The sequence below is a fragment of the Macrobrachium nipponense genome, chromosome 1 (assembly GCF_015104395.2).
Source record: "Macrobrachium nipponense isolate FS-2020 chromosome 1, ASM1510439v2, whole genome shotgun sequence".
NCBI lineage: Eukaryota > Metazoa > Arthropoda > Malacostraca > Decapoda > Palaemonidae > Macrobrachium > Macrobrachium nipponense.
In genome coordinates, this window is record NC_087200.1 from 167,541,388 (window position 1) to 167,553,887 (window position 12,500).

At 37.3% G+C, this 12,500-nt stretch overlaps 1 protein-coding gene and 1 long non-coding RNA gene across 2 annotated transcripts in view; one reads left to right on the plus strand and one right to left on the minus strand.

Annotated features, from left to right (window-relative positions):
* LOC135220310 (sortilin-related receptor-like) overlaps positions 1-3,178 on the minus strand; it is a 36,171-nt gene extending 32,993 nt beyond the window's left edge. The window contains exons 1-2 of the mRNA XM_064257555.1: positions 2,986-3,178; positions 2,440-2,514 (exon numbers count right to left, since the gene is read on the minus strand). Of these exons, the coding sequence (XP_064113625.1) occupies positions 2,440-2,514; positions 2,986-2,998 (88 nt within the window). The 5' untranslated portion in view covers positions 2,999-3,178. The remainder of the gene's footprint in view (positions 1-2,439; positions 2,515-2,985) is intronic.
* LOC135219805 (uncharacterized) overlaps positions 1-12,500 on the plus strand; it is a 1,047,642-nt gene that overhangs the window by 528,695 nt on the left and 506,447 nt on the right. The gene's annotated exons all lie outside the window — the stretch shown is intronic.

The following is a 12,500-nucleotide window of genomic DNA, read 5'->3' on the forward strand; positions in this document are numbered from 1 at the left end:
GTGCCTTGTAATTTTGTTCAGTATTGTCATGTAGAATTGTGTCTATCTTGTTTAAGTATGTCTCCTTTAGAAGAACATGAGTAGAATTCGTTTTTACTAGATGGGTAATGCTACTTGGTTGGAGTGGAGTTCCATGGCAACATAAGTGTGCTTCCTTAGAAGAACTCAGCAAAGCTGGTGGCTGTCATTTTCATTGCTTTTATGAAGAGACATTTGAGAGCAAGTTTACTAGTTTAAATGAGAATCAGAAAGACAGAGCAGTTTATGTTAATATAGACAAGGAATTAATAGAAGTGGTTGATATTTAAAAATATTTGTGATAGATGATAGTAATAGGATGAAAGATGACTCAAAGTTTAGGTAAAGCAAGGCAAGTAACAAGTTGTATGTAAAAGATTTGGAAAGAAGTCCATACAAAAACTGTACGTAGAATAATTGAATGGGGACTGAATTCAACTTTGAAAAAAGGTGGGTTGGGGACCATTGTGGGGACTGAACGGTTGTGGAAGGTTGAGATATGATGAGGTGGTAAAACATTTAGTGTGGATAAGATGGGTAATGGTTTTTGAAGTGGTTTAGTCATGTGATAAGAAAGAATGACTATAGTTTGGTGAAAAATAGTGTGTATATTTCTGAATTGTTTGAAAGAAAGAGAAGAACAAGTCTTAAAATAGGGAGTGGTAAAGCGCTTAGGAGTGAAGGCCCTCACCACCCAGAGATAAAGGATTTGGCACTCTGCCAATAACCATTCTGTATATAAAGTAAGCTGTTAATTTTGTGAAATTTAGCCTGGAGGCTCATCTATGACTCTGGTTACAGTACGAATGTTACAATGCTACTGTCCAGCTTCTTCCCTGGAGCCGCCCTCATATCAAGGAAAATGGCATTATATTTGTGTGTATGTGTTTTTTTTGTGTGCGTAGAATGTAGATAAACAATAAAAGGGGGAAAGTTATGTGCAGGGACTTGAATGAATTAAAGAAGGGATTCTCTCTCTCTCTCTCTCTCTCTCTCTCTCTCTCTCTCTCTCTCTCTCTCTCTCTCCTTTCCATCTGTTGGCATTAAGTGCCTCAAAAAGGAAGTGCAAATGTCTTCTCACTGTTATTGTTTTCTATAGATCGTTTGCAAGCTCGAAGGAAAATGGGCGTAACTGCAAACCTAACGAGCAGAGAAACGTTTCGATACAATCGCGTACTGCTATCCATAAAACATTATAACAGACATTCATGACCCCGTCCCCCCCATTGATGCTGACCTTGGATCTTAGCAGAAAGACGAAGAAATATCCCACGTGTGGGATGTGCAGACTTGAGGGGGGTTTGACCTAATTTAGGCACTCTTTCATGGGTCAAAATGGCCTGTCCAATGAGACTTGATCTACCTCAAGCCCATCTTCAGAGATCTCCATGTAGGTGTGGACGATGGGAGTGCATCACATTAAAAGTTAGTTCTGAGAGGCACTCCGTTACCGAGTTCAGCCAGACTCAGGCTAGGAGTACACGGGTCACCCTGTGGGGCCACAGAGTGGCGTCGGTGGGTGGCGGGAATGAGGTTTCCCATTGGTTTCCATAGTTTATAAGCTGCTGAGGGCCGGAACAGCTGTCACTTAGGAGCTCTAGTAGCGTAATATTACTGGGCCTGAGAGGCTGTCAAGGAAAGGAGTTTGAGAAGTCTGTAGAACAAAACACCAAGTCCAGAAGGTGGCCTCTCTCTCTCTCTCTCTCTCTCTCTCTCTCTCTCTCTCTCTCTCTCTCTCTCTTAATCTCACAACGTTAGGGGATGTTATGGTAGTAGTCAATACAAAAGACAGTTGATACAGGGAGGGAGGAAAAGGATTGTAAACGAGACAGGTTGACATCAGGGGAATGAACTTTTTACCTGAAAGGGTAATATTAGTAGTGGCCATAAAGCTATTGTATCACTAAATAATTCTTCTTTGTTTTTGTGTTATTGAATAAGACTGTCCTAAGGTTTTTTTTTATCCCCAGTGGGTTACTAAGGCGTGTAATGCGTCTATTTAAGGTTTACATTGAGCATGGAATATCTGGTCATGTTAATAAATGAGTAAAACTGGATGATAACTTGTTTCTATGTTTTGTTTGTGGATATTGAATAATACTTAATTACGGGAATAAATCCCCACACGCACACACACACACGCATTACATTTATATTTATATTTATATTTATATTATATACATGTCTGTATAGATAGGTAGATAGATAGATCTGACGTAATTGGAGACCTATTCCCTTAACACAGTATTGATAACTATTAGCAGACAATAACATGGACACACGTTATCATCCACTTAATACATGCATGCATATACATTATATGTACATACATATATATACATACATATGTGTGTGTGAGTGTGTGAGTGATATAAAAGCACATTGAACCCTCTCTCCCTGAGAATTCGAATTTGAGCGTACCCCAGGTTCCTTGACGTGGTGAATGTTCTCCTTTTACGACAACTTGGATGTCTTCACATACCAGAGGTCGTTTTTCTGTAATGAAATTAAAGATGGTATGAATAATAATGCATTTATTAAGGTAATTGAAAATAACGGTTGATGAAGTCCCAACTCAGGACTTTCATCAGTTTCGCTGATGGTCATCAAGGTTTGTTCTCGTTATAACAGTTCTCTCTCTCTCTCTCTCTCTCTCTCTCTCTCTCTCTCTCTCTCTCTCTCTCTCTCGTTTAGCGGTTGTGCTAGAAATGCAGTGCTGAAATGCGCATAAAGTGTTGCAGTCCACTCTCCCAAGTGCAAAATGGTCAAAACGATGAAATAAGCGAGGAGGAAGGGTTGTAAATGGTCATAGAGATAGAGTAGACGGACATTAGTATTTATTGTCGCATGAACGTGCAATTATATAATGATTGTATGCGCATAGCCTTACTTTGTTCTTTGCTTCTTTAGACTTGCCGTAGTTTGCTGCTTGGGAACTTATTTTTATGTAATAATATTTGACCGTACCTGGAGAATACATTCCGACGGTATCTTCGTTCTCCTCTTCTCATCTTCCCGAGCATACTTCGTGTGTTCTGGAATTATATTGAGCTGGGACATGTGAAAGGAAAAACACTTCACATAGCCTCCAGACGATGCCTGGCGTGTTCAGCTGAGATTATCTGTAGGGACTGTCTGGGGGGCGCTAGACCATATCAGGCGAAATTAGCTACTCAGTAGGATGTATCTGAAAAGATATTTTGAACTTTAAGACTGTCCTTACTTTTATATTGAAACATAATAAGTAAGGCTGGTTATCAGCTGCTTAAGAACAATTATAATATAATGTTAATAATGTTAATATGCGAAGACTAGGGATGTGATGTTTAAAACCATCTGCCAATCCACACACAATTTACCAACAATTTACTTATATCGTAATTTAACACCTACATCTGACTTCTTGCATTACTCTCGATGTCAAGATATTAAACAAACCCTTTCAATCTCAGGACCACTTGTACAAGAACAATTTACTTTTTCCTGTCTCCATACTATAACAAGTGCGTTGGACTTCATTTTAAGACTTAATCACTCAACGAATTGCCATCTACTCCAAGCACCATCGGCATCCTCCATATTGCCTCTATATATATGTTGACATAGCCATTTTTTCTGGTTAGTGTATGCCACTTGCAACTTTTCCTTTTGTCCTCAAACTTCCCACATAATCTTTCATAAGAAACACTTGATTCGCACGTCACTTTCATTGTTTAAACAAACACTGTTCTGCCCTTTCTCTAATTTGTTCATCAAAATCCCACCGTATAATTTCCTCGTTACAGTAAATCACGTTATGCCCCATAATTTTGCAGTCACATCCATCACTTTCACCGTTAAACAAGGAGAAACCTTGTCCTTTTGCCCATTGATATGGTAAACTACCTTATCCAGTCTGGATTTACGCACAAGTGTGTGTGTATATGTATATAATATATATATATATATATATATATATATATATATATATATATATATATAATATATACATCGTATATATATATATATATATATATATATATATATAATATATATATATATATATATATATATATATATATATATATATGCATACATACATACATACATACATACATATGTGTATTTTTGTGTATGGTTAAGGGAGGTGGGTTCAGACTAATGGACACAGTTGGCAGTACAAATCTTAGTATATGAAAAGAACAAGAGTAGTGGGGAATAATTAAAAAATACTAAGATGGGGTAAATAGGAAGTGCATGTTGTTTCAAGGGAAGGGGATCACTGGAAAGGCAAGTTACTAGTGGAAATCCATGGCAGCTGTAACGTGTTTGCTGTGCAGCTGGTCGTGATATTTCAGTCATAGTAAGTGAAATTTTAGCAAAGGTAGGAGCAAATTGCAAGAAAATATTTTTTTGCAGAATTATGTTAGAGGGATCCTTGGCTCTTACCAAAAAAATGTTGGTCGACCATCTTGGATTTTCACCCAGAATCCATGAGGAACTATTATTTTGACTTCTTATGATAGTTCAGGCATGATTAACAGTACTTAACTCACATTTTATTGTACAAGGAGGCCAATTACAGGTATAAGAAGTGCCTTATATATTATGTTGTAGTTACTGCGCTAATAAATCCTTTGAAGACATGATTTTCTGTGAAAACCTCGCAAAAAATCTTAATCTATCCTAACTTGACTTCTAACTCAGACAGTCTTGATGAAAAAATCCATAAATTAGTATCCATTTCCAAGGAAGGCTTCTAGATATATATATAACATGTCAAGTACATTCCCTGCTTTGTGAAGCTCATATTGAAATGATACCACTGTACTGAGTGTACTCTGCATTTAACATTACTGGAAATCCCCAGATATATTATGACTATAACAGGCATCGAAGATTATTCACGCTAGTAGACGTATAAGTATTCGTTACAGCATACACATCATCACATGTAGAATTAATGAAAATGCATGCTTACCAAACTTTTCTCAACTATATACATTTGCATAAGTCTGCAAAGTCTTTGTTGGATTTGTTTCATTATAACGAGTCATACGGTTTTGACATGTGACACCTTTTCACTCTTTGAACAGTGAAAAGCACTGTAGCCCTAACCTTTGTCAGGTAAACCTCCCCCTGCACAAGTAGATGGGGAACAGCCACATCTAATATCACCAAGCAGACTTTGAGTGTCTTGGGGTAAGTCAGTATACACAGGATGGTAGTGACCATCAACCAGTTCCCAGCCCCCATTGTAATGGATCAAGAGCTCTACCTATCCAGTTCTGTACAGTTAGGTACATCCTCTCAGAGTGTTTGTAGGTAACACCTTTAGCTGGTGGTATGGTCTGTGGATTTACCAAGTCAGCAATCTTTTTCCTTTGGATGTATGTTTCATGGCAAAGTTCGTTTAAGTGTTTTGCTTTACTTCCTTTAAATGTGGCAACCATTATCATATAACCTCCCGAGTGGATTTCTTCCTTTGGTATATTAGGGAACCTGAACAGTAATACTGCTTCTCTGAAGTGTGTTTTTCTTTATATAACTAGGCATTGAGTCTTTTCAATGCTGAACAGAGATGATGATGTATCACATCCCAAGTATGTGTGCAAAGTTAGTATATCTTGACAAAGCTCTGGTGTGAGATTTATTTTCAGGTTGTTGAATATGCCAGGCTTTATCACTGCCTGCAGTGCCATACTTTAAGTAGATGTCTTTAGATGTTTCTTTTGTGTGATAGTGCCTTCACCAGTTGTCTTATCTTCTGAGGCTTTCACAGCTTGCTGTACTGTTAGTGTATTGTCATCTCTAGTTGACATATCAACGTCTCCCTCCAGCATTGCCTTAGAAATTAACTCAAGGAAATTTGCCTTGTTTTTGCTGTTCTTCAAAAGCTCCATCTTCTTTGTTGTGAAGATCATTTTATTAGTGATGACTACAGTTGTATCTACTACACCTTTTTGGTGTATTACATGAGCATGAACTCGTAGTGGATGGAGTGTCATATCCATCAAATACAACTACTGATTTCAAGTAGTTCATATGTACATAGTCAACATAGTTATTGCATATATCACCAAAAGACTTGACTCTGTCCCATTGCAACCTTTGGAGTAGCAAACCTCCATCAATAATATGGCAGATGTTTACTGCTGGTATAGAGAGCTTATTAGGAGTAAAGACGTCACCTTTCAATATTTTTTATTTAGCACCTCTGTGCATCATTCCACAATCATCAAACAAGGCAGAGGGATGTGGAGTAAGCTCATGCTTCAATGTCAGACTTCAGATCTGAAGATACATTCACCAACCTGTCAAACGGTAGAAGTGATCTGACTTGAATCTTATCCTCACCATGCTGCATATCACTCTTTGAAGCCAATGTTTTTACTTGATCTTGTCTCCTGAAAGCCAGACATTGAATATCCTATCATCATATGTAGAATGATTTCACCAACTGCTGTTTGCATCATATGTGTTAGCAGATGAGATTGCCATGATTCCACTACTGATGCTATGGAGCTTTTCTTCCTTTGTGAAAGGATTATGAATGTTGATGAACTCAAGGAGCTTGGTTGTGCCTTCTTTGTCTCTCTTTATATGTGCCAGGTTGCATCCTTATGTTGTTTACTGGAAACATTCTTCACTCTTGTAAAATTCTGCATTGCTTCACTGATAGTAGAACAGACAGGGATTGACGGAAGCCAAACAGCTCAATACTCCTCAGTCTGTTCTATTATCAAGTCATTAGAGAGTCCAGTCCAGTAGCGGTCACTCCTCCTAACTACATGGTAACCACCAAGAAATTTCTGATATACTTCTGGATTCCTTTACTCCAACTTAGATATGGATTGTAGATACATGTAACAGCTGGTATATTTACTGTAGCCTGAAGCAGCGAAGTAGGGAAGCCTTTCAGCTTGCAAGGAGAGATACATACGCCAGTTGACAGTGCACACTGCCTCTGAATTGTAGTCAAAGTCTGATAGTATTTCCATATCCAGACCAAGAGCTTGCAACATTAGCCTCGTGCACAAGGCTGTTTCATCAAGAAAAAGACCTATCAGAGTTTGCGACACTGCCTTGCCTATCAACATGCTGCAAACTGTGTTGGGGCATATATCTCACTTAGAAAGTCTTCCAGTCCAGAGCCAGTCATTATATGGCCTATAGCTCCTATGAAAGACACGGTAGTATGGAATGACCCAATCTCAGCACAATGCCCTTGAACTCATAATTTTCTGGTGCAGCCTCAATAACTATCCATGGCTTGATATACAAAGGTTAGGTCAAATATGACTAGTGTGATTGTCTACTATTTACAAAGCTTGCACACAAACAATAAAGTTGCAATCATGCATGTCATTTTGTTTGGATCCATGTCTGTCATGGGTAAAAATATAATGTCGGACTTTCCAAAATAACTTCCCTTGCAGAGCATCGGCATCATGCCAGTTCAGTTTGGTCTGTTGGGTTTGAGGACAAAAGACATGATCCAAATTTTGTCAAGGACATTCCTGTCTTTTGACACCTGTAATGTCTGGAGAAAAGGTTCAAGTGACTCATACTTCATCTGAAACATTTTTGAACTAGTCCGTTCATGAATGTCAGTATTAGCTGCATGTTTTGTATTCTCTGAAGTTACTGTTTTCTTGGGTACACACTTCATTGCAAAGTTTCCTGGAGTAAGCATGTAGATTGTACCCAATGCGTGTAGAGTATTTCTGCCATCCAATGTGATTCTGCTGTGGTCTTCATTATCTGCTGTGAACTGGCACAATTGATTTTCTTGACACAGGTAGTGCAGCTCCCTCTGAAGTAGTGGCATTGGCTTCATAATGCTGCACTTCTGAAGATGAAACCTCGAAGCCCATACAACTGGCTGTGTCTACTAAAGATCTTTAACCGGAATTACGTGTACTTATGTTGAAGTGGACATAGCAGCTTATAGCTTGACCAAGTGAAGCAGTGTGCAAATTGGCATCGGTCTCCACAGTTATTTGCTGCAGAAAATGCTGTAAAGATAGTGGTAGGAAGGCAAGTGCCTTTTCAACTTCTCAGCCATGTTTGATACATCAGGATTATACATTTGTGTTCTGCTCTATAGCTCGAATGTCACTTATCAGGAATTTAGCGCAGGCATCAATTATCGCACATTGGAGGTCCTTTGCACTGAAATCAAGTAAGACGCAAAAAGCCTGTTCTCTAAATGTTATAATATTCTCCTTTCCTTTAACAGTGGTAATTACGAGGGGGGAACCAAAAGTAACCGGAATTGTGTCATAGAATTTTATTCAGTTATTGTTACATGTTTACAGTCTTATCACCTTCAAAGTATTCTCCATTTGAAGCAATGCACTTATCCAGATGTGTTTTCCACTGTTGAAAGCAATTCTGGAACTCTTGTGAAGTTATGGCTTTTAATGACTCCGTTGTTTTCTTCTGAACCTCTTCAACGTCTGCAATACGTTTTCCTTTGAGGGCTTTCTTCATTCGGGGGAACAAAGTATTCTCCATTTGAAGCAATGCACTTATCCAGATGTGTTTTCCACTGTTGAAAGCAATTCTGGAACTCTTGTGAAGTTATGGCTTTTAATGACTCCGTTGTTTTCTTCTGAACCTCTTCAACGTCTGCAATACGTTTTCCTTTGAGGGCTTTCTTCATTCGGGGGAACAAAAAGAAGTCACAGGGAGCAAGATCGGGTGAATAGGGGGGGTGGGTAAGTGGGGTCATGCCATTCTTGGTCAGAAACTGTCTCACACCCAAGGCGGTGTGCGCTGGTGCATTGTCGTGAGACAGAACGCCCCGACCTGTGGCAAAGTGGAGGGTTGTGGCTTCATCACGACAATGCACCAGCGCATTGCCTTGAGTGTGAGACAGTTTCTGACCAAGAATGGCATGACCCTACTTACCCACCCTCCCTATTCACCCGATCTTGCTCCCTGTGACTTCTTTTTGTTCCCCTGAATGAAGAAAGCCCTCAAAGGAAAACGTATTGCAGACGTTGAAGAGGTTCAGAAGAAAACAACGGAGTCATTAAAAGCCATAACTTCACAAGAGTTCCAGAATTGCTTTCAACAGTGGAAAACACGTCTGAATAAGTGCATTGCTTCAAATGGAGAATACTTTGAAGGTGATAAGACTGTAAACATGTAACAATAACTGAATAAAATTCTATGACACAATTCCGGTTACTTTTGGTTCCCCCCTCGTACAATTCTGTCTATTGTGAGTGTATCTAGTAATCTTTTCTTCATGTATGCCAGGCTATATGCACTACATTCCTCGTCTTTCAAATATATATCCTTCGATTCACAAGTTCATCTAGAGTGATTTGCTCATCATCATTTTCCTCTTCTGAAATGCATCTTTTACTTCATGGACTTTTCTTCCAACTTTTGCTGGAGGCTCATTACTGAAGTCCACAGGGATGTTTCTCCCACAACGGAAATTAATGTCACACTGGTGGTGGTACAGTGTGTCCTAAGCAAACAAATCTGGAGCATATTTGATTCGGGCTAACGTCTCATGTACCCATTTATCACTGCGATTCCGGCATATTTCTCTGAGCTGATCAGAGATTTTGGTTGTCTTCACTTGGTGAACATCATATCCAATTTTCCTTGAACGGTAGGTCACAATTCTTTTACAACAGAAACAGTCCTGGAGTTAAAGCCACCATCTGCTGATCGTCTCAGAGGCTTTGCAGCTTTGAAAGCATCTGTCATTGCTTCATGAAACCTGGACCTTATGTCCTATTTCCACAGTAACTGTGTCATTTCACTGTTAAGCTGTAGTTTAAATGCTAACTACTCCTGTTTTCCCAAGTTTATTTACCACATCACCCTCTTTTATCTCCAGTTTCCTAAAGCCCCAATGCCTTTTTCCTTTCCCGATTCCTCCATCGTTACACTCAGTATATGCACAATCACAATATCTTTTGCTCTTTGAGTCAAGTTTCTTTCTCAGCTGTATGCTTCAAAATGAGTGAATATAGCTTTTTTGAAGAATTTCGGCGTAAAAACGTTCCTTAAATGTCACTCAAATAAAGTAAATAATTCAAATATCTTATATGCAATTCTAACATATCTTAAGGAGAAAGTCCTACTTTGAAAAAGTTTTGCATATGATGAACGTTTAAGTTACAGAAGTGATCACATTCCCGGAGGTTATGATAACCTGCAGATTTACACATGAAAACTCATATAAACGAAATGTAAAAATAAAGTATAGTCAATACATTACCATACGTAGATGGAATGTGCACACGTATTGTATGTACTTTAGGGAGAGATTTTAAATGAAGAAGTTTACTTCCATCCACAGTTCAACGACATTTTGTCAGGTGCCGTTGCTACCGAGACCTAATGTGTTAGTTAATGGTGGGATCCAGCGGGTCATGTCATGACTCGCAATCATAGTCAAGTTTCATAATCACTGCATAAAAACCCACCAAACGTTAAGTGGTTAAAGATTAGAGAAGTTGAAAGCTTGAAAAGAATTTTTCTTAATAAATACTCATATAAAAAATATAGGTTTCATAAGGTATGATAACTTACATCTAGAACAGCAATTTTACTTGCTTATCTTATAAATAAATTGTATTGTAAAGTATTTAGTATGAGAAAGACATCACAATAGATTTTTTGGTAATTACCTTCAATAGTCGAAAAATGAATCGACGGAGGTAACACCTGACCTAAATTGTTTTACAGAACTGCGAGATATGTCGCAGTTGGAAAAGCAATATTGTTTGGCTTCAGGTGTTAAGACTTCGGTTCCAAGCAAATCATTTGGATGAGGTTGGTAACCCCGTGCCCTGCTTCACCATAGTTGCAATCTGTACGAGCATAATGCGATGCATAGATCAAAAGAATCAAAACAGGATGATAGAGAATGGGTCTGAGCGCTTCTGCCCGCGTGTTAATCGAACTTTTTAACTCCCTAGTGAGGTGACAGTTCCATCCACTGTGATACCTAGACGTATACACACGCACGCTCACAAATATATATATATATACATATATATATATATATATATATTATATACATATATATATATATATATATATATATATATATATATATATATAATACATATATATATATATATATATATATATATATATATATATATATATATATATATATATATATATACATATATTAATATATATACATGTTACGAAGTGCCAAGTGTCTGGTTACCACACTTACCATTCATTTATTGTTACCTCACAAAAGCCAGACACCTGAACCCTCATCACAGGTATTAAACGACTGAATACTCTAAAGGCAATAGTGATCCCTAAACAACTTACCAGCATTACAGAAAATCAGACTAAGATCATCAAAACAGGTGTGAGGTAATCTTGTAAGTAATTAAATTAATCAAAGGGCATCACTCCATCAACAACTTTAAAAGTCTAAGTATTTCCCTGATTTCAGAAGTCTAAGTACTTCCCTGGTTCTAAGTCACTTCAAGTAAATTGAAGGAAAGCCGATCAATTGCCACTCTATGTTTCTACCTATCATCAATATAATCAAATGCAAATATACTGGTATAAAAATAAAAACACATAAAAATTTTAAATACAAAAGTTTATTTTTAAACTCAAAATTTATAAGTGAAATTCACAATATCAGGGAAAATTACTGTTACTTGAAAACAAAGTAAAGTTTAATAAATTCTTCAATAAATTAAGTAAAATTAAATCAAAATTGATTTATCACAAAATGTTAGGCAATAATTGAAAATTTGAAATTAATTCACAAGTGCTAAACAATAATAAAACTTGAAAAGAATTCTATGTAAATGCAAATTAATTCACAAGTGTTAAATTTAATTAAATGTGCAATGATTAAGTAATGAATGTAACTAAGTCAATTGAATTGTGAATGTAAATGAAAATACAGAAAAATGTGGACAATATCAAAATAAAAAGGCACACTTCAATAAGAAATGAAAAAAATGCACAAAATGAAACAAACACAAAACACAAAAATTTGCAATGTGTAAAAGTGTAAATCTTTTCACTCAAAACATTGTAACCATCAGTTTTTACCAAACCACTGTTCCTATCAGTTATTAGTTAACCACTGTTCCTATCCATTATTAGTTTCTTACCAAACCATCATAACCATTCGATATTAGTTGCAACTAATAAAAATATAACACACTTTACCTTTTTGGTATACCAATTTCTTTTCTTTGCTGCAGGCTTGTTTCACTTTACCAAAAATCAGGTGCCGTTACGAAACAATGTTTGTTCAGATTCCACAAAAACACTATTTAACACTAAATAAACTCTAAGAAATATCAAATATGAAATTCTCAAGTTACTAGTGACCAATTTACGTTACATTAATTTAATCTCAAGGATAGAGAGAGAGAGAGAGAGAGAGAGAGAGAGAGAGAGAGAGAGAGAGAGAGAGAGAGAGCTGAATGCCTCGTGGTTCTAAGATATAATGAGATTCTCTTCCTTTGTGGAAACTGGAC